The sequence below is a fragment of the Hevea brasiliensis genome, chromosome 2 (genome assembly GCF_030052815.1).
Source record: "Hevea brasiliensis isolate MT/VB/25A 57/8 chromosome 2, ASM3005281v1, whole genome shotgun sequence".
Classification (NCBI taxonomy): Eukaryota; Viridiplantae; Streptophyta; class Magnoliopsida; order Malpighiales; family Euphorbiaceae; genus Hevea; species Hevea brasiliensis.
Genome location: NC_079494.1, coordinates 111,601,399 through 111,625,541, shown reverse-complemented (window position 1 = coordinate 111,625,541; position 24,143 = coordinate 111,601,399). Strand labels below are relative to the sequence as shown.

General features: G+C 33.2%; 1 protein-coding gene across 1 annotated transcript; it reads left to right on the top strand.

The window, feature by feature from the left end:
* The first annotated feature begins 5,971 nt into the window (after window positions 1-5,971).
* LOC110660924 (wee1-like protein kinase) lies at window positions 5,972-10,240 on the top strand. Its single transcript, XM_058138842.1, is given in 10 exon segments — window positions 5,972-6,629; window positions 7,270-7,330; window positions 7,415-7,481; window positions 7,670-7,930; window positions 8,052-8,152; window positions 8,242-8,351; window positions 8,432-8,472; window positions 8,573-8,721; window positions 9,468-9,821; window positions 9,889-10,240. Coding segments are annotated over 10 exon segments (1,533 nt in total). The 5' UTR covers window positions 5,972-6,336; the 3' UTR covers window positions 9,985-10,240.
* The last annotated feature ends 13,903 nt before the right edge of the window (window positions 10,241-24,143 follow it).

The window sequence follows — 24,143 nt, the reverse complement described above, 5'->3', positions numbered from 1 at the left end:
ATTGATATTTGACTATAAAATTTACCGATGTGTTACTGAATTGATTTGAGATTGATTTGATTTTATTAAATTGATTTGATTTTATTGACTCTCTGAAACTATTGAAATACATTATTGAAATTGCACTATCAGTTATTATTTGCTATCTGAAATTTTTTATTGATTTTGATTGATTTGTACAAATTGATTTTCTGTTTTGAATTGGTACCTGTGCCCAGATGTCATTTACGTTATCCGCCCCGCCGTGTGGACTATCACGGTATTAGGTTGCATTGTCGAGTCATGCATCATTGCAGTTTATGGTTTGCATTAGTATCATATGCATTGATATATGTGAAGGAGGAGGAAGGTATCTGATATCTAGTAGCCCGCTTACCATCTGGCCTTTGGTGATGTGGGGTATCATCACCCTGGTGCACTGTACCATAAAATTTTTATTGAATGAATTTCTTTTATATATATGTTTTACGAAATTATTTTATTAATGATTTTGACAGCATGAGCATGATTTTATTGAATAGAAATTTATTGTGAAATTAATCAAGCGCCCACTGTTCCTATTCCGTTGTGTGCTATAATTATCATTCATCGAGCATCTAGCTCAAACCACGTTTTCTCGTCATTATCCTGCTTTGCATCAAGAGAACTCGCGGTGATCCAAATATTCAGTCCATTTTCTGGAGAGGGACAACTTTGATTTGTTCTCATGGTATGCCCGAATTCATATTTTCTCGGGCTAATAGTTAATTTAGTTTATTGAACAGTTTGAGTTTTTATTGAAATCTGTAGAGACTCCGCAGTTTACCTATGGGATAATTATGATGTTTATTCAGCATTTTGTTTATTTGGATTTTGTCTAATTTTAGGATTAGTAAGTGACAATATATTTATTCAAGATACTCTGATAAGGCTTGCGTGATTTAAGAATACTTAAATTATGCGCCGGTCACGATTCAGAATTTTTGGGTCGTGACAATGAGAAGGATAATCTAAAGGAGAGAGCCTTGAGTGCGATTTTCATGAGCGTAACTGATAATGTCCTATGCGAGATTGCTGGTGAAAGCTCAGCATATGCGGCATAGAAGAAATTAAAGGAGTTATATTATGCCAAAAATCGCTGACCAACCGCCTGTATCTGAAGAAAAGACTTTACAATATGAGAATGAGTGAAGGTACGTCTATTAAAGAACATCTGGATAAATTCAATTCAATCATTATGAATATGAAGAATATTGATATTGAGATTAATAGTGAGGATCAGGCCCTTATTGTGTTATGTTCTTTACCACCCTCTTATGAAACTTTTGTTGATACTTTGTTGTATGGGAAAGACAGTATTTCACTAGACGATGTTAGTAATTCTTTAAAATCGAAGGAGTTAAAAAAGAAATTTTCAGATAATAGATAAAGATTTGAGGGGGAAGGTTTGGTGAGCAGGGGAAGAACACATTTAAGAGAGGGTTCTTCCAGCAGGAAGAAATCTACGGCTAGATCTAAGTCAAGAATGAAAAAGGCCAACTGTTTTGAGTGCGAAGAGCAAGGTCACTACAGGAGAGACTGTCCTAAGTTGAAAAATAAAAAGGAAAAGCAACCAGAAAGTTCTGCAAATGTGGTTGATAATTTTATTGATTCTGATGGTGATGACAGTGCTAGAGAAATTTTATCTGTGAGTTCAGATCATAGACCAAATTCTTGGATTCTTGATACTGGTGCTACTTACAACATGTGTCCACACAAAAACTGGTTTGTCACTTACAAACAGATGAGTGGCAAGGTGTTTCTGGGCAATGATCGTGCATTATCTGTTGAAGGAATTGATAACATCAGATTGAGGATGTTTGATGGCGTTGTCAGAACTATAGAGTGCTAGCATGTTCCAGGACTAAAGAGGAACCCGATTTCTCTTGGGACACTTGACTCTCATAGATTCATATACCATGTAGAGAATGGAGTTCTCAAAGTGTGCAAGGGCTCTATGGTACTCATGAAGAGCAGTTTGATTTCAGGATTATATTTTCTTCAGGGCAGTACAGTTTCAGGGGAAGCTGCAGTAGCATATGGAAGCAAATATCAGAATCAGACTCAATTGTGGCATATGCATCTTGGTCATACGAGTGAAAGAGGATTATCTGTGTTAAGCAAGCGGGATTTGTTGGACGGGCAGAAAATAAAATCTATGCACTTTTGTGAATATTATGTGTTTGGCAAACAGACCAGGGTCAAGTTCGATAAAAAGATAGTACATAAGACCAGAGAAACGGTGGATTATATCCACTTAGATCTATGGGGTCCTAACAGAATCCCTTCCAAGAGCGGTGCCAGGTACTTCATGACTTTGATTGGTGATTACTCTCGGATGATGTGGGTGTATTTTATGAAAACAAAATATGAGACATTTTCAACCTTTGTAAAGTGGAAGACGATGATTGAGAAGCAGACAGAAAAGAAGGTCAAGCATCTTAGAACTAATAACGGGTTGGAATTTTGCAATCGTGAGTTCAATGAATTCTGCAGTAATAAGGGTATAGTGAGACATCGCACTTGTACAAGGACACCACAACAGAATGGTATTGCAGAACGCATGAACAGAATGCTTTGTGACAAAGCACGAAGCATGCTCTCACATTCAGGATTGAGAAAGGATTCCTGGGCTAAAGCAATTAATACAGCCTATTTCTTGGTTAATAGATCTCCATCTACAGCTATTGAGTGCAAAACTCCTTTTGAGATCTAGTCCAGTTCACCTGTTGATTATTCTCAGCTGAGAGTATTTGGTTGCCCTGCTTATGCTTATGTGAGAGATGGTAAGCTTGAGCCGAGGTCAAGAAAATGCATATTTCTAGGGTATGCATCTGGAGTGAAATGCTACAGGTTGTGGTGCAATGATGCAAAGTCTCTAGGATTAATTATCAGCAGGGATGTGATATTTAATGAGTCTACTTCATTGGATAGTCAGAGGGAGAAGTCAATAGCAGAATCAGATCACGGTGTCAGAGAATAGGTGGAGCTTGATATTGATACTTCAGTAGTTTAGTCCAGTGATTCAGAGGATGAGGTGCAAGATCCTGATCAACAAGAGGATGCACCTGAGCAATAGCAACAGGAACCATATAGCATTGCAACTGGTAGAGAGAGAAGACAGATTAGACCACCGCAGAGATATGCATATGCAAATCTAGTTGCCTTTGCCTTATCAGTTGCTGAGACAGTTGATGTGCATGAACCCAATAATTATAGAGAAGCTATTTCTTGTTCAGATGCAAATCAGTGGGTCGGTGCTATAAGTGAAGAAATTGAATCTCTTCACAAGAATCAGACTTGGGAGCTTGTAACATTACCTAAGGGACAAAAAGTGGTAGGCTGCAAATGGGTGTTCAAAAAAAAGGAAGGCACTCCAGGGGTTAAAGCATCTCAATATAAGGCACGGTTGGTAGCAAAAGGCTTTACTCAGAGGGAGGGGATTAACTTTAATAAAGTGTTTTCTCCAGTTGTGAAGCACAGTTCTACTAGAGTCTTACTTACTATGGTTGCTCTTCATGACCTAGAGCTTTGAGCAACTAGATGTGAAGACAACATTTTTGCATGGTGAGTTAGAGGAGCAAATTTATATGAGCCAGCCTGAGGGATTTCTCATTACAGGTATGGAAAACCGTGTTTGCTTGCTTAAGAAATCTTTATATGGTCTGAAACAGTTTCCTAGGCAGTGGTACAAAAGATTTGATACATTAATGGTTCGTAATGGCTTTAATCGTAGTTCATATGATAGTTGTATGTATCATAAGAAGCTTTCAGATGATTCATTTATTTATTTGCTATTGTATGTGGATGACATGCTTATTGCTGCTAAAAACATGTCACAAATTAACATTCTGAAAAAGCAGTTGAGTGATGAGTTTGAGATGAAAGATTTGGGTGCTGCAAAGAAGATATTGTGAATGGAAATTACCAGGTATAGAAGTGTTGGGAAGCTTTTCTTGTCTCAACAGGCCTATATTGAGAAAGTGCTTAAGCGTTTCAACATGAATAATGCTAAGCCGGTGACTGTTCCGTTTGCTGCCCATTTCAAGTTATCTGCAGACATGTTACCCAAAACAAATGAGGAGATGAAGCACATGTCCAGTGTTCCCTATTCGAGTGCTGTTGGTAGCATTATGTATGCTATAGTATGCACCCAACCTGACATTTTACATGCAGTTAGTGTTGTGAGTAGATATATGGCGTGTCCTGGGAAAGAGCATTGGCAAGCAGTGAAATGGATTTTGAGGTATTTGAAGGGCACTATATATGTTGGTCTGACATTTGACAAGGCCAAAATGAGTGATTTAGTTGTTGGCTATGTGGATTGAGATTTTGCAGGGGACTTAGACAAGAGGAGATCTTTGATAGGTTATTTGTTTACTCTTTCTGAAAGTGCTATCAGTTGGAAGGCAACATTACAAGCTACAGTTGCTTTGTCTACCACAGAGGCTGAATATATGGCCTTAGCAAAGGCAGTAAAGGAAGTTTTATGGTTACAAGGTTTAGTGGGTGATTTTGGATTGATATAGAACAAGGCAACAGTGTTTTGTGACAACCAGAGTGTAATACATCTCACAAAAAATCAGATGTACCATGAGCGAATTAAGCACATTAATGTCAAATATTACTTCATTTGGGACATTGTATCTCAGGGGACTGTAGTTGTGTAGAAAGTCTCTACACATGATAATCCAGCAATTATGATGACCAAGGGAGTCCCAGTCAATAAGTTTAGACATTGCCTAGACTTGACTGGTGTTTGTAGTGCTCAGTAAATGTTATTACGAGGGCATATAGTAAGACAGAGTATTTTATTGTTATTTTATTGATGATAGAGGAAATTCAAGCTAAGGGGAATAATTGTTATTTTTGTGGCTTAAAATTTAGATATGTTTTTTCATGGACCCGAATTATGACCCAATCCGAAAGTTTCGCATTGCGATCTGATTAGGATAAAAAGTGAGATCAGTAGTAGGCTTCGGATCCAAGTCAATGCCCCCGCGGTATGAACCAATATAAATATTGTAATATTCTACACTTTATGATAGAGTTATGAGATATTCATGAAACACACTAGGATTAAGGTTTGAGAGTTTTATTTGATTATATCTTACTCTTTTGATTATAGTAGAACTTTTTCCCTTGTCTTATCTGTGGACGTAGACCTTACAGTTGAACCACGTTAAATCTTCTGTTATTCTTATTTTATTTTCAATATTGTGTAATTGTACGATTCATGTGTGTATATTAAATTTGTGCGCTTATTATAATAGATACAATATCTTAATATAAAAGCTCTGTTTTAGAGTAAAAAATTCAAAATAAGAGCACAAAATACGTGCAGCGAATGGTTATCGAACAAACTCAAACTTCAACGAAAACCAAAAGACAATGAAGATACAAATATATAAATAGCTTCACTGGAAATGCAGTGATCAGAATGAAAATTTCAAAATCGAAAAGAGAAATAGAAAGGTAAGCACTTGCTACTTTCTCTATTCGAATTCGAAGAAAATAAATGGTCTCCCGACTTGCCATTTAACTCCTCTCCATCTGTCATGTCATGACTAAACCAAAAACCGATCAACAAACCCTAACATAAGATTGTCATTCATCCGATAAAGCTAAACTTATCAGAAATGCTCTTATCAGAATCCGAACTCCCCTGAAACAGATAAACGATTAGCACATGGTATTCATAAAGGAAAGCATAAAATGAGACGTTAGGTACTTCGGTTAGGAAGGAGGAATTTCATCGGAAACGCATTTAGCCGCCACTTTGAGCATCCCTGCAACTGCACACGCGCTCGCCGGCCGGCTAGGAGCCCGAACCCGAAAATGTACAAGAGAGCCCGATTGTCTTTTAATGTCCTTTTGGGCCTTTGTGCTTTTTACAATTGTTAGGCCACGGCCCAATTATTTTACGCACAACTACCAAGAATATTCTCAGAAAGCGCGCCTTTCGAGTCCGCCACTACTAGGCTGGCACTAGAAGGAGAAGAAAAGCGTACATAATACGCGATACAGATTACCCTATCATATAAGCCATTTGGATGCATGACAGTGATTGGCTAAATCGATGAGATTTATTGTACGGAGAGGATTCAATGTTGGAGTAGGGTTCACGATAGTCCCTGTTTCCTCTGACTCTTGCCAAAGAAGATTGCGCACCCGCGTAATTTTTGAATTGTATACAGTACAGAGAAGAAGACAGAGTTATAAAAAAAAAAAATTATCTAATAAAAGAAGAGAAGTAGTGGGTGTGATTGTGTGTCTGGTCTGGCGCTTGCTGGGTGGTGGTGGTGGTGGTGGTGATTGATGAAGAGGAAAACCCAAAAGGCAAGCAATAGGAAGAGGAGAGAGAGCAGTAAAATGAAGGGCACTTTAGCAAGGCACTTGCAGGTTCAGATGGGACAAATCTCTGTGATTCCTCTCCAGTACCAGCAATCGTCTTCTTCCACCGCAGCCGTGTCTAATTCTTCTTCTCGCTTCCAGAACCTTCTAGATTCTGAAGGGTCCGACCCACAGTTCCATTCTTCAACGGAAAACCCCAGCATTGGCGACGTCGATGTTGATGAGAAAGATTTCATTCTCAGTCAGGACTTCTTCTGGTTAGTCATTCTTCATTTTCTACAAGATTTAATTACGCGTGTTGTTTTTTGTTTAAAAACCTAGTTTTTGATAATGGGAGTCTGTATTCCATTAGAAATTTTGTAGGATTGGTTAAGTTTGCTTCCTGATTTGAGGAACCTGATATAATTGATTGCTTAGTTTCATTAGACCCTTGAATTTAGACACTAGAGAGCAATTTGGCATATTTCCGACGTTCGCACTTCAATTTCAATGTTTTGATGTATGTTCACTGTTGTACAAAGGCAATGCTAAATCCTGAGACTCCAAAATCCTTAAAATCAATTGCAAAGTCAAGATTATGTTAAGATCTATTTAATGCCCTCAAATACAAACCTAACTTATTTAATGATGCTTCTGTTGGTTTTTGAAATCAAAGGTAATCTTTTGGCAATCTAATACTGCTATATAATCGTTGATAAGCATGCAGAGGCTTGAAATTGAAAATTAGTTTGCTTATCGAGAAAAAAAGGAGTACCTCACTTTGTCCTTGTGGGTTGACATATTATTCCAATAAAATCCCTGTACATTGACCGTGAAATCTAAGATAGTAATGTGTTTTGGATATTTGAATTTGTAATCTCATTTTTTTTCTTTGCCTATTATGTTTTATGAGCGCAGCACTCCAGATTATATAACACCAGTGGATCAAAATTTACTGAACAGCTTTGGTCACAACAAGGTGATGCTAATGAAGGATTGAACATTATGCACAGCTTGATAGATGCTGAAGTATCAGAATTGAGTGTTTCCATTCTTGTTGCAGGAAAACATGTTATGCCCTGAATCACCAGAGAAGCTAAACACTATTAAAACCAAAAAACGTAGACAGGGTAAGGTAGTTGCTCCCTTGAGATTGTGTTTTAATCCTTGTCATGATTAGATTAGTGGTTTCATGCTTTTCAGATTACAAAATTGCATTCAATTCATTTCATCTATTCATAATGTGGCAAACTTTGCTGAGTTCTCATGAAAATAATACCTTTTCTTGTTTCATAATAAATATCCAAAATGCTCCCAGATGTTATCTTAGCCAATCCTCTCAGCCCTACCTTGTCTGACCAGCAACAAAATTTGGAGATCGCCAATGATACTTTTGGTACAGATGAAGTGAAGATTGAGATAACACCAGTAACTGGAACTCAAAGATGCCAAAATTATGTGTCACAATCTGCTGTTGCCTTGCGCTGTCGGGTTATGCCCCCTCCTTGCATAAAGAACCCATATCTAATGGATTCCTTGGAAGTGGATGTAGATCCATATGGCAATCAAAGATCAAAATGTGCAGGCATAGTCATCAATTGTCAAAGCTAGTTGTGATTGCAAGACTATTACAATGTCTTTCCATTTTGTTCTTTCTTCTTTGAATGGCAAAGTTGATGCACCATTGGAAGGTTATGGAGATATGTTTAATTAATCAATGCTTCAATCTACAGGTTTTTTCTCCGCAATTGTTGGTGGGGATGGCCTTTCTCGCTATCACACAGATTTTCATGAGATGCAGGTATCCGTCCTGGATCTAGGAATTCTCAATTCTTTCAGAATCATCTTTTAGTGGTTGTGTAAATTATTGGACTTTGCTTCCCTTTATAGCAAATTGGCACTGGAAATTTCAGCCGTGTTTTCAAAGTATTGAAGAGAATTGATGGTTGCTTGTATGCTGTGAAACATAGCACAAGGCAGTTACATCAAGATGCAGAGAAGTAGTTTCTATACGCAGTTTTAGATACTTCCATTTTTTATTCAATCAACTAGCTTAGACTGAACTGTTAGCATTTTTCAGGAGGAAAGCTTTGATGGAGGTTCAGGCTCTAGCAGCTTTAGGTTTGTATGTAACTATTATATAAATTTTGCATATTTTGCTTCATATATTTGACACCAAAGCCATTTTTCTCAATTGGTTTTACAATTGTTGTTTCTGTAGGATGTCATGAAAACATTGTTGGATATTACTCCTCTTGGTTTGATAACGAGCAACTCTACATTCAAATGGAACTCTGTGATTGCAGCTTATCCATCAATAAATCTTCCCAATCATTCACAGAGGACAAAGTGTTGGAAGTCTTACATCAGGTCAACATTTTTCAGAGCATTTTTTAACATATAAATGCTTTATTATGAACCATTGAATTCTCATGCACAGAACATATATAGTAGCACCAATGCATTTCTTCTGAAAATGTCTTCTAATCTGAAAGGAACTTATTGCGGATGAGATTTTCTTTTTTCAATTTCTTCCTTTTTTGACATACTGCATGGCAAAAGATGATTTTCATATTGCCTTCCCTTCTAATGTAATATCTAGAGTGCTTGGAAAAGGCCTGAGTACTCAGACTTACATACAAGACGTTGAACTTTCATTTGAAAGTTTAGGCATCTTGAATAACTTGTAGGAGCAGATTTTTTTTTAATTTAATTTTAAGTGGGATTGAAAATTGTGGATATTTTCTTTTTTATTAAATTTGAAATGGAATTATGTCTTCTCTTATTATGTATGTGATTGTTGGATTTAAAGAACTCCACTAAAGAAAAAGGGGAGGGAGCAGAAATGCATGATTTTGTTTTCATCCATCTTGCGTTGCCTTTTACAGTTAGTCATTTAGTCTACTGCTTGTAAGCTTGTTTGAACTATGGAGCTCCACTTTTTAACATCATCTAAATTAAAATCCCCTCCACAAACCATTTGACATTGAAATATTTTACATGACATAAAAAAGCAACATAGCTTTTATATTGTTCAAACTAATCTGAAAATACTGTTGACTCTAAAAATTTATTGTTTATCTAATTCGGTGTTTTTGATATTGGACTTCTTATAGATTGCAAAGGCATTGCTTTTTATCCATGGACGTGGAATTGCTCACTTGGATGTAAAGCCTGATAATATTTATGTGAAGAATGGAGTTTATAAACTTGGTGATTTTGGATGTGCAACTCTCCTTAATCAGAGCTTGCCAATTGAAGAGGGTGATGCTCGTTATATGCCTCAAGAAATCTTGAATGAGAATTACAATCATCTTGACAAAGTTGATATCTTTTCCTTGGGAGCTGCTACCTATGAGCTTATTAGAGGCTCACCTTTGCCCAAATCAGGATCTCAATTTTTCAGCCTTAGGGAGGGAAAACTGCCACTTCTTCCTGGCCATTCATTGCATTTTCAGAACTTACTCAAGGTATTATGTATATTTTGTTTTTCAACTTCGTGGTTTATGTAATCTGATGATTTGGTAATTTGATCAGGTAATGCTAGATCCAGATCCAGTTCAGCGGCCTTCCGCTAAAGAATTACTAGAAAATCCAATATTTGACAAGCTTCAAAGAAATCTCAGAATCTAGTGAAATCTTTGTTGGGTTTGTGGGACAAGAATTTTTTTATGTGACCACTAATGATCAGCTGCCCTAGCTAGGAGGCCCTGGCAACATACTGAATGGCCTTTTTTTGTAACAACAGTTCCTTCTTCAGTACATACACCAATTTTCCCCCCAGCAAGGTGCAGGTGTTGTAAATTTAAGAGGAAGGCTGTCGTCCTCAATAAAATCTGTATTATGGACTGGAGGAATGCAATTTAATGAAAATGCCCTCCTTTTCTTATCTAGTATAGAAGAAAATATAGGAATGGGAAGTGAATCAGACAGCTCTGAATATCCTCTACAGCATATGATAAATTATTGAACAAAGTACTACATAAAAATGTATGATTTATGAAGGAATTAATGCTAAAGTGGATTGGTGTAAATCCACGAGTTGTTTTATCCTTGCACGGAAGGAAGCAACCATTGAAAGCCGATTATAGGAAAAGCTAGTCACATAATCCAAAATTCCCATGCTGATTATAGGAAAGGCAACGTCTTAATTTCCTGTGCGTTTCACAAATAAGCACGTGCAATATTCCAGCTGATCGCCAAAAGAAAAATCTTGTAACAACAAACCCAAGTTGGTGGGAGGACACACCCCCGCACCCAGTAACTCTGATGTGCTAACTGCTAACTATCCGAATCTACAACCGCCTCATGAAAAAACAAAGTATGAGCCAGTTGGAGCCCATAAGATAATGCTGAAGCCTCCGACAACACTACTTCCCAATTACCAGTGACGAACTCAAAATTTTAACATAGCAGACCTAGTTAAAATATGTAATCACTGAATTGATTAATTGACCGGTAATGATAATTTTGCAATGATTAATTTTTTGTAGTTGTAAATTTAATGACAAAAATAAATATTTTATTTTTTAAATAAAATTAACTTATTAAAAATTAAACGAAATGGATATTAATTCAAAAATACAATGATTATTTAATATTATGAATTAATGAACCGAGTAATTAAAATGTTAGCGTAATTTATTTCGAATTTAATTTTTTAAAATAATAATGAAAAGTAAATTGAATAAAATTCAGATTAAATAAAAGAAAAAAAAATATTTTTTTAAGAAATTTTATGAAAGGAAAAGGTTCCTACAATCATAATGAAATTATTATATAAAATATTAAATTGATAAAAAAAAATATAAAATATCTATATTAGATTTCACTTTAATAATTTTTTAAAATAACATAGTAATTCAGCACTCTAAAAAGATTTAATAAAAATAATAAAAAGTAATTTTTAAAATACTATTATACCCTTAAAAGATTTTAAATTTTCAAAGGGCTCAATGTCTCCCTTAGACCCAACAAGGGTCCATCCCCGCCAATTACCAATCATTCTCTTGGACCGTAACCTGCCCCTATTCAACCACTCGAAAGCCCATCTAATCCGAAGCCAGCCCACCAGCATCCACATTCATTTTAATGGCTCCATGAGAGGGATATTGGCAGCGCTCAACGGCACTAAGGAGATGAAGATCCCAGACAATGCAAATCAAGCTCAAGAGAGCTTCTGAAATTCAACCAATAAAACAGCCCTGCACAAAAAGCAACCTCTTTATTATTAATTACAAAAACGTATACTGTGGTTTGCGTATTTTCAAGTAGCGTTTATTTTATACTTTTTAGTTTTTGGTAAAATAATATTCTAACATAAAGTCTGTAAATAAAAAATATTTAAACATATTAACACTGTCAAAATAATACCATTTCAGTAATTATCAATGATATTAGAGTTTTTGAACTTTATTTATTAATAAATTCAACTATATAATATTAATTTATAAAAATAAATATATTATTATAAACCTATTCAATAGCTGCTAAAGGTTGCCCCAAAATTTTTAATTTTTTTTTATATATGATTCTTTATTAATAAAAAAATATATAATAAATTTAAGAATGTAAATTTATGGTTGACGACTGAAACTCCGGTTTACACTTGACCTGATCTATTTCTTTTTGGTAGGACAGGAATTAAGAATGACAACAACCAATCCACCAACCCATTAAAACCTTGAACAAAACATGTCGATAATTTTTAAAATAATATTTAATAATTTAATTTAATAAAATAATATTATTTTTTTTAATTTTATTATTTAATAATATAATATTTATATCAATTTTTAAAAATTTAAAAAATAATTTATAAAAAATTATCACTCACTTATATTGAGATAGTATTTTTAATAAGGGTAATATAATATTATTATTTTTATATTTAATAATTAATTTAATTTTTATTAAACATTTTAATTTTAATAACTAATAATTATTAAAAAACTGATATATGAATTAAATGAAATTATTTTTATTAAAAAAAAAGTGAAATGAAAAAAATAATAATTAATGCAGCAGCAGCAGCATTGACCCATTGAATACAACCAATCAATTTAATGTTGGTTTGGTTGTGCCGGTTGTTATTGAACAACAAAGTCAGAAAAAAACACCAATTACGGAATATTCCATCGATTCTTTTACAAACTGGCTGACGGCCTCTATTATATCATATTATATACCAATGAGATGTTATCTAATGCTAAAATTACACACAATTAAAATTTCTAAATATTTTAATTTAATTTAAATCTCATTATTATTAAATATTTTATTATTTACTTTATATTTACTGATTAACTTTAATTAGTTTTAATTATAATTAACACTCATAAAACCAAAACTTTGTATTATTATACTATTAATTTTCATATTATATTAATTTTTAAAAAAATATATCTAATAATTTATTTTTTTACTTAATTATTAGATCTCAAACTAGACATAAAAATATATAATATATTTAAAATTGAGTTTGACATATAAGTCTAATAAATCTTAAAATAAGTTCAAATTGAATCGAATTAAATCATTTAATTTTATACAAATTGTTGAAAATTTTTTCAATTTCTTCATAAATCTAAAAAAAAAAATTTATTTTATTTTTTAAAAATTGATAGAGTAAAAAAAAAGGTTAATTAGAGCACTCCAGATTAGCAAGGATGAGTCTAGTAGTTAACTAATTGCCAAATAAGTCTCCTTAGTGTGGTTATGAGAAAATTGTCAATCACGCAATTTATTCAATTGCTGAATAATTGGGGTATTGAATTGATTTCTTTTTTATGAAATAGTAATAAGATATTTAATATAGTCACATTTTTCAGTGAGTATAATTTTATAATTTGATATTTTCATTATCATGTATAATAATTATGTCATATTCAATCTCTTTTGCAAATTAATATGAAATTTGAAATAAATTATGTCTCGGATTTGTGTCCGTTAATGGGATTTTTTTTTTGGGTTAATTGAAAATGAAATTGACATGCATCCTCCAAGAAAGCCTAACAGGAAAAGATTGAAGCAAATTCAGCTGGTATATTCATTAGCATTATGATGAGCTCTCGGTACTGTTGTAGCCGTCGAATATGACCATTTGAAGGGTTTATTGCTCAATTTCAGTGTACTGTACTGGCGCATTCTGCACGCTTCGATAATGTTGAGAAAATCTCCAAATTGGAGCCAAAAATTCTACATTTCTTCCCCACACATTGCCCATTGGTCTAAAGGTCCAACCGTCTAGATGATTTCTTTGACTTTTTTTTTTTTTTTTTTTTTTATTCCTGTCCCAATTTCTCAATTACTATCTACATATTTTAAGCATATATATATATATATATATATATATATATATATATATATATATATATATATATTCAAAAGGAATTAGATCATAGTACTGCACTATTTTTATAAAATTTATCCCAAATATAAGTGACACTTCTTTTAAAAAAAATGATGAATTATAATTTAAGTCTTTAAGATATAATAAAACTTATTAATCAATCCTTAATTTATTTTAGAAATAATTTGATTCTTAAAATTTTAAATTTCGTTAATAAAATTAATTTTTACCATCTAAATTAATTATTAATTTTATTAATTATTTTTTAATTTGGACAATTTAATCCATAAAGTTTTATTTGGCATTATGTTTTAAGGGTATAAAAAAATTTTAAAAAGACACTATTTTAATTTAGATATTATTAAAAAAATATTTTATTATTTTAATATTCTTATAATTAAATAAAATGTATCAAATTTAATAAAATTAAATTGATTTTAATATTTTTAATTAATAAATTTTAAAAATACAGTGTAATATCAGCTTCAACATTAATATTAAGCATATCCTCTTAAACACACTAAGCCTTGTGTGTGCGTCTTTCTGCCTTTAAATGAGAAAAACTCAAAGTTCCTAAGAGGGTGAGTCAGTGTATGCATGGGTTACTCCTCACACATGAGTCAGATACACATGGTCCTCCATGTGAATAGTTGGTCCTTTAGGATCTCACATCAATTATGAATGGCGTATGTGTATGACTTATATTGATTAGCATATCTTAATAAAATTACTATGGTTTTACTTATGGGTGTGTCCTGTCACTGAGCTTTGTGTGCCTTTGTCTACATTTGAAAGAAAAAAAAATCCAAATTTTGATAAAATTAAAATTTTTAATTATTTTAATTTCAAATTTAAATCTCATTATTATTAATATATTTATTTTTTACTTTATATTTATAATATATTTTGATTTTAATAAGTTTTGATTATAATTAATAGAATTATAATATATCTTATATTCATCTCCTGCTTAAAAAAAAATATCTAATAGATTAGAGAATTAAGACACATAAGACTAAAATCTTATATTATTATAATTAATTTTCATATTGTATTCATATACTCGAAATCGTTTTGTGATGAAAGTCATTCTAACTTACATATTAGGGTCCATAATTTCGTTATGCATACGACAGCATTGCATACAGCAGTTACAGTTTCGAGGCCAATGGTTGACCCAATAAATACTAATTTTTTTTATTATTTGATGAGTTAAGATAAGTTGGTTCATAATTAATGAGTTATATAACAAAATTTTATCATATTTTTTATATAACTTTTATCATGAGAGTGTTAATTCCACTATTGATTATTAGAATGACTTGAAAGGATATATATAGAGGTAAGTAGAATTTGATTCAAATTAGAAAAATTGATTAAATTGATTTAATTTAAATATTTGGTTTATTTTTTAAGTAATTTAATTTAGTTTTTAATGTTAAGAAATTTAATTTATTCAATTTGATTTTTTTAAATAATATATAGAATAATCAAATAGTTTATTTGATTTAATTAATAATTATTAGTCATAAATTAGATAAAAATAGAAAATACAACTAAAATCGAGTATGAAATTAGTCTAAATAATCCAAAAATGAAGCTCATATAGATCTAAATCAAATCGTTTGGTTCATTTTGGATTGCTTAAAATTTTTTATCTGTTCAGTTCAGTTCAGCTCAGTTCGATTTAATTTTTTTCCTAATTTAATTTGCTAAAATTTCAACTTATTTAGTTTGTTTATAACAAGAAAGGAATTTGCACAGAAAACCCAACTACCTCTCATTGAACAATCAAGATTGAAGATTCTATATACAAACTTTGTACAAGTGGCGGGAAAACTAACAAACTACAGAGTAACTGTCTAACTAATCTACACGTGATCTTCTAGAATAAATAACTCCAGCTCATCAATCTGACTTTAGTTTCCAGGTCATCAATCCGTAAATGCAGGTTTCAACCTTTTTCTTCTCTTGCAATTGATCTTGCTTCCTGTGATACCCCCTCGCAAGTTGGAGAATGAATGATTAGCATTCCTAGCTTGTGTTGAAGCTCTAAAAATGGTGCTGGAGAGAGTGGCTTAGTGAAAATATCTGCTACTTAAGCTAAAGTGGAAATTGGGAGGAGCTTAACAAGAACGTTCTGAACCTTTTCTCTAACCAAATGGCAATCCAACTCAATGTGCTTAGTTCTTTCATGGAAAGTTGGATTGGCTGCAATGTGTAATGCAGACTGATTGTCACAATAAACAAAAGCAGGATGCTTAAAAGGAACAAAAATATCATTGAGAAAATATGTAAGCCACTAGATTTCACATGTAGCAGAAGCTAGAGCCCTGTATTCAGCCTCAGAGGAAGATCTAGATACAGTAGTTTGTTTCTTAGATTTTCAAGAAACCAAGGAATTGCCAAGAAAAACACAAAACCCTGTAACTGATCTCCTAGTATCCATACATCCTGCCCAATATGAATTAGAGAAACCTTTCAAGTGCATTGAGGAATTGGCAGAAAAGAATAAGCCATTGCCTGGAGAAGCTTTAATATACCTCAACACTCTGTGGATAGCTTGTAGATAAACATCAGATGGTTAGCTAGATATTGACTTAACTGTTGAATAGCAAAAGTCAAATCTGGTCTTATTGTTGTCAAGTAAAGCAGTCTACTGATCATCCTTCTATATGAAGCTGGATCAGAAAGAGTAGCACCAGCATCCTTCTTTAGCTTCAAAGAACAATTCATAGGAGTGGAATTAGGCTTAGCAGCAAATAACCAGCATCTGATAGAATCTCCAAAATGTACTTTCTCTGATTAAGAACTATACCTTTAGAAGACCTTGCAATCTCAAGTCCAAGAAAGAACTTCAATTGGCCCAAATCCTTTATTTTAAAAGAATCATCAAGGGGCTTTTTAACATGGTCAATCTCAGAGAAATTTTTTCCTGCAAGGATGATGTCATCCACATATACTAGCAAGGCTGTAAAAGAAAAAATTGAGGATTTCACAAATAAGCTATAGTCAGACTTAGATTAAGTGTAGCCTATTGACATCAAGGCTGTAGATAATTTTGAAAACCATTGTCTGCTAGCTTGTTTTAACCCATATAGAGACTTCAACAACCTACATACTTGATTGGGTGTAGATGATTGAAATCCTAGTGGTAAAACCATATAAACTTCTTCATTTAAGTCCCCATGTAGAAAGGCATTATTCACATCCAGCTGCTGAAGAAACCAATTATTCTCAGCTGCCATGGCTAAAAGAAATCTCACTATTGTCATTTTGGCAATAGGAGAAAATGTGTAAAAATAATTAATGCCTTCAGTTTGGGTATATCCCTTAGCTACCAATCTTGCTTTATATCTCTTTATAGATCCATCTGATTTTAACTTAATCTTATAGACCCATTTACAGCCTATAGGTCTCTTACCATTTGGAAGATCAACAAGTTCCCAAGTTTTGTTTTACTCTAAAGCTTTTATTTCAATCATCATAGTTTCTTTCCAACAGTCCTATTTAATAGCCTGGGAATATGACCTAGGTTCAACTAAGCTAGAAGAACTTAAAACAAAATGTTTATATGTTGAGGAAAGGGAACGATAAGATAAGAAAGTAGAAAGTGGATAAAGAATACCTGGAGAAATGGTTTCTATAGCTGAAGGTGCCATGTTACAGTGATAGTCCTGCAGATAAGAAGGTGGTTTTTGATGTCTGTGTGATTATCTCAATAGAGATAAAGATGATGTAGAAGAAGGTGAAAATGAATGTGGAAGAGGAAAATCTGAAGTGGGAACAATGATATCTTGTGGTAAAGAAACAGGAAGTGATGAAGAAGGTTGGATAGGAAATGAGGAAGAATATGGAAAAATAGATTCATAAAAAATGACATTTCTAGACCAAAAAATTTCTCTGGTGACAAGATCAAAAAGAATATAACCTTTAGTACCATTTTTATATCCAAGGAAAAGACATTTTCTTGCTCTAGGATCTAGTTTTGTTTTATGAGTAGTTAAAGTGCTAGCAAAGCATAATGAGCCAAAGACTTTCAAATTGGACAAATCAGAAATAGAATTGTGTTGTCACAACCCGATCCCAAAGACCAGACTGGCACTAGAACTTGGACCAGCATAAAACCCTCGAGACTCGTAGTAAGCCTCACTGTTCTCAAATCTACAACCAGGGCTAAGAACTGAGGCCCAACATGTGAATAAAATAAAATAAAATAAAATATTACATTTTTATTCGGATCAACCCAACCAGATAACCATAAAAAACTAATGTTAGGGAAGCCTTTCTCAACTCTGATACCACCATTTGCAAACATTTTAAATATCATAAAAATTTTGCATTTACTAAAATACCAAAACTTAAATTTACATAGTACCTGACAAGATTGTTACTACTGCTAACACATGCGAAGTTCTATATTATAATTTTGAAAAATAATAATACAAATAAATAACTACTAATTGTAGTTTAAGGAAGAAAACGGGTTATTCTGAAAAAGAATTCATCTTGTAGCCTTAAAAAATAGGGTGAACAGGAGTGACCGTTCGATTCATAGAGTAAGATATTGATTTTAAGTATAATTTTTATAACTATCTAGCACTAACGCATTCCTAAGGATGAAATGCATCACATATCATCATATTTGGCCAAATTCAAACAACACTCGTACAAAAAATAATTTGAAGCACTCATACACCCATATATCATATATATATATATATATATGGGAGCTGATCTCCTATATAGTTCTTTTAATCTAATGTCTACCAACGAGATCAACTCAAGCCAGACTTTCACTTAATAATCTAAATGCGGGGGTCAGCGAGATCAACTCAAAGCTGTACTCACCCCGACTTTTACAAAAAGGACTAGGCTCCAAGCGAGACTAGCTCAAACCTTTTTGCCCATCCTACCTATATCCATTACACTACACTACATGCACGTCGACACACGCACATAGCTCTAAATTATCCTAAGGTGACATCTACATTCATTTTTGCAAATAAGAAAATGCAACATAATGGGTGCCTAGTATTTAGCTATATACATATATTTATATATGATGCATGAGCATGCCTTGAATATATAATAATATTAAAATTGTAAATAAAATCAATATTTACTCACGGTACTCTAAAAGTCACTGTCGCGACACGGCAGAGAAGGAAGGCTGACCCGCTTACCTAAAAATTATATCACAAATTTATCAATATTTACTTAAAACAAAACTTTGAAGAGTCAAAGGACAGCCTAAGTTTTATTGAAAATTCGGCAGAGTTTTCCCCATGCCTATTACCTACCCAACCTGCAAAGTGATTCAAATAACACTTTTAAAGGTCATAATCTCACATCCACAACTCAATAACAACACATGGCTCCTCCTGGGCCCTCCCAAATAGTCAATACTCACAAACTTGCAAATTACATTTTAGTCCCTAAAACTGATATTTCATAAAAATCACTCAAATGAGCTCTAAAAATACTAAAATTTTGCCTCGCGGTCCTTAACAATGCTATAAGGCTATTGCAAAAGGAATTATGATCTTCTAAGCACCCAAGGATATTTTAAAGATTTTTATTCTAATCCCGATACTAAGTAAATAAGGAAACTTAGGGTTTGGGTTTACCTATACTGATTCTGACACTTGGAATGAGTCCAAGGCATCTGAAAATGGTGGGGAGGAATGCGATTTTGGAGCCTATCTGCCCAGCTCGAAAATGCAAATCTGGGCACCGGTCAAATTTCTGTGAAACGAAAGTATCTACGTAAAGCCCACAATACTAGGGGTTAGAAAAATTTTTTTACAAAATCAAATAAATTCATTTAAGGCTCGAAAAAACACTAAAGTTTGTGGGATCAACTAAAATTTTGGTGACATAAAATTTTGAAATTTATATTGCCACGAAGCTCTCTCCAAGTGGAGCATACCAGTACTCTCGGAATCTCTATGGGGTTTCCGGTTTGGGAGAAATTTTTCCCAAAAATTAAAATGGACTAAAACTTTTCGGGCTAAAATTGGACAAATCGCTTAACAAAAATTTGTGATCTTGGTGTCTATGGAAAGCTCTCAAGGTGTAGATGAGGTTTAAAATAATACTCGATCCAGTTGGTGGCCGGATAGGCCGAATTTTAGCCGGGAAGATGAAAAGTCATACAACGCATTTAGAGGACTTTGGCGAGATTTTCCAGCCAGTTGGGATGTCAACCGGCGACGGGAGGGAGGCCTGGTGGTGCACCAATGAGCTGGGAAGGGAAGGGTGGCGGTCGGCCGGCAAGGGGAGGAGAGAGGAGAAAGAAAATGGAGAGGGAATGGAAGTGGGTCGCGAGCAAGGAAGAAAGGAAGGGAAGAAAAAAGAGGACTAGTCCGATTCAATAGATCCAATTCGGTCTGGTTCAATTCAATTGGTTTAATTTGAAGTACTCGAAATTGAATTTTTATTTTGCCCTAGGACCCAAAACAAGGCCCAAAAATTTTGAAAAAATTCCAAAAAACTCAAAAAAAATTTTATAATCTAAATATATTTTTGGTTTTGCCACATGGTCTTTAAATTAATTTTTTAAAAATCGATAAAATTTATTGTCTCTGAAAAATGAAACCCAATTTTACAAATTCATAAAATTTTAAATAAATTTTCAAAATATTTAATAAAATAAAATATTTATATTTATATATAAAATAATTATATTAAAAATTTGGGGTGTTACATGTGTAATACTTCATATGGAGATTTGTTTTTCAGTAATGGTGTGGGAATTCTATTAGTAAGGTAAACAAAATGAAGAACAGCATAGGTCCAAAAGGTTTTAGGTAAGTTAGCTTGAAACAAGAGTGCTCTTGCTACATTGAGGATATGTTGGTGTTTTCTTTCTACTTTGGCATTTTGCTGGGGGTTTTCAACACATGTTATTTGATGTATGATACCTTGTGATGAATGAAACGAAAGGCATAGAAAATTATGGGCCATTGTCACTTCTGATAACTTTTATTTTGACAGAAAATTGAGTGAAAACAAGAGCAGTAAAGGACTAGATAAGAGATAGTGTTTTTGATTTGTGTTTCAAAAGAAAAATCCATGTATGTCTAGAGAAATCATCTACAATGGTAAGAAAATATCTATGACCATGTATATCAGTAACAAAATATGGGCCCCATATGTCAACCTGTACAATATCACATATAGCATTGGTTTGAGGTACAATGGAATAGAAGGGTAATTTCTTCTATTTAGCAAAATGACATATGTCACATACAAATTCATTTAATGAAGAATCAACACAAGGAAATTTATTTTGTATGATGGCCAATCTAGCAGCAGAGAGATGTCCTAATCCAAAATGCCAAAGATTGAACTGATTGTGACCATTGGCAAAAGAAAGATCTGTTGCTGTGATAGTTGAAAGTGTGATAGTAGGTGGTGGTAATGTTGATGTAGGAACTGCGGGACCTACCATAGCATATAGGCCCCCTTGAGCTTTAGCTAAACCAATCCTCCTCGAAGATGTCAGACTCTGAATATAGCATTGATCATGATAGAAATTAGATAACATGATAAGTTATTAGTAAGCTTACTGACAGAAATAAGATTGAACTTGAATTCAGGTAAATAAAGAACATCTGTGAGAACAAAGAAAGGAGAAAAATGAACTGTACTAGCAAAATGTTAAGTAAGAACAGAACCATATGGAAGTTTAAAAGAAATTGGTTTAATTCTCTTATAGGAAATAAAAGAAGAAAGAGAAAAACTAATATAATCAGTAGCTCCTGTATCAAGAAGCCAAAGAAAGGACTTTAAAGAACAAGCTAGAACAAAAGAACTACTTGAAGTATACTGTAATGCAGAATTTGGTTTAAAATCTAGTTTGGAATCTTAGTGAATTACAGAATTAGTACTTATTTGGTTGGTGAAATGTTTTTCTTTTGTAAGATTGGACTAGTGAATTAAGGCTATGAGTTGTTGATATTGTTCTGAGTGAAAACATTACTTGAGTTCTCATGATCACCATTCAGTGTGACAACTTCAGCAAATTTCTCAATGAGATTAAAAGATAAATTGTTAGCGGTGGCACTAGACATGAACTTGAATCCAGGTGGGAAACCATGCTTTCTATAACAAGTTGCTTCAGTATGTCTCAGCCTTCCACATAAAGTACAAACTTTATTGCTATTATGAACACCATATCTTTTATTACCCTCATCATCTCCTTTTCCAAATGCAAATCTTTGATGATTGCTTGGACTAGACTTATTCACAAAAGCCTTAGATTCAGTAATATTCCCTAGCATTAACTGTCTTTCTTGCTGCACCACTAAGGAGAAAACTCTGTTGATTGATGGCAAAGGATCATTCAGCATGATTTGAGATCTGACTGTATTAAATTGTTCATTCAAACCCTTCAAGAATTTAATGACATAGTGATTCTCCCTATACATTCTAATAGTAGTGAGTGCATTACATTCACATTGACCAGCGCAGGTGCAATTAGGAATACGCCTAAAATTCTCTAATTCATCCCACATTGTCTTCAGCTGAGTAAAATAATCCGTAACTAATAGATCTCTTTGCCTAAAACTATAAATCTCTTCTTGTAAATCAGAGATGTGAAAAATATCACCTTGAGAGAATCGATCTTTAAGATCCTTCCAGACTTCTGCTGCTGTGTCGATCCAGAGAATACTCTAAGCTATCGACTGTTACAATAAATGAGTGATCCAAGATAAAACCATATTATTGCACCTTTCCCATGCAGTAAACATAGGATCAGGGTTGACCAGCATTTTAAGAGTTCCATCAATGAATCTCACTTTGTTCTTTGATTGCAAAGCCATAGTCATGGCTCGCGCCTAAGAGTGATAGTTTGGTCCAGTAAGAACTGGAGAAACCAACACAAGTGCAGGATTTTCATTTGAATGAAGAAAATAGGGATTAGATGAATTTGACAAATGATCTGGTAATTGATTCAGACTTGCCATGAGTGGCAAGCAAGGATTGAAAAGAAACAGATAGAAAACTAAAAATTCACAAGAACCAGTGATCAGTGAGAGAATTGCAAAGATTCACAAGAACCAGAGAGTAGCGAGAGAGAATTGCTCTGATACCATAACAAAAAAGGAATTTACACAGAAAACTCAACTACCTCTCATTGAACAATCAATATTGAAGATTCTATTTATAAGCTTTGTATAAGAAGCAGGAAAACTAACAAACTATAGAGTAACTATTTAACTAATCTACACGTGATCTTCTAGAATAAATAACTCCAGCTCATCAATCTGACTTTAGTTTTCAGGTCATCAATCCATAACTACAAGTTTCAACATTTTCCTTCTCTTGCAATTGATCTTGCTTCCTGTGATAATTTAATTTTTCAAACTGATTGATGCTAATCAATACTAGACAATTCCTGATCAGTAAGGATTAATCTAGTACTTACAAGTTGCTAAATAAGTCTCCCTGGTGATGTTATGAGAAAATTGTCAACCCTCCAGTTAATCCAATTGTTGAATAATTGATATTGAATTAATTTTTTTTAAGTAATAAGATCTTTAATGCAATGCATAAAAATTAATATTATAATAACTTTTTCAATAAATAAAATTTTATGATTGATATTTTCATCATGGTGTATAATAATTATGCCATCTTGAATTTCTCATGCTAGATTAGAAGAAAAAGAATTAATCCTACATAAATAAAAGGGTCAATTAACATGAAATTTGAAATAAATCATGTATAGTGTTAGTGTCTCTTACATTGTGTTTGAATTAGAGGAAGAAAAATAATGAGAGAAAAATAAAAAAGATAATAATGATGAGAGGAAAATATATATCATCTCTCATATTTGGATAGAGAGAGAAAAATATTAGAGAGGAAATTATTTTATGAATAATAAAATTATAATCTTATCCTTAAATTAAGAAATAAATATAGGGATATAGTTTTTTTTTTTTTTCTTTTCACTTTCTTCCCATTTTGGAGAAAAAGTAAAAGTAGAAAAAAAAATTATTTTTTTCTCAAATTTTATTTTACTAATTTAAATATAAAATAATAAAAATAAAATTATTTTTCTCTCAAATTTTATTTCCTCCCTTATTTAACATAGTGTTAATGTATCCCGTTAAATGGGGATGAATTCGACGTGCATCCTCCAAGAAAGCCTAGCTGGAGAAGATTGAAGGAGATTATGTTGAGCTTGCCGTACTGCGGGAGCCGTCGAAATTGATTTTTTGAAGACATTGCTTGGTACCACTATTGATTGCATACAGCACGCTTCAATAATGGTAAGAAAAGCTCCAATTTTGAACCGCCAACTCTTCATTTCCGTATTCCATATCTCCGCCACACTTTGCCCATTGCCCCTAAAGGTCAAAGCGTCCAGATGATTGCTTTGACATTTTTTGTTTTATTCCTCTCTCCACACGTAAAGATACACGTATTT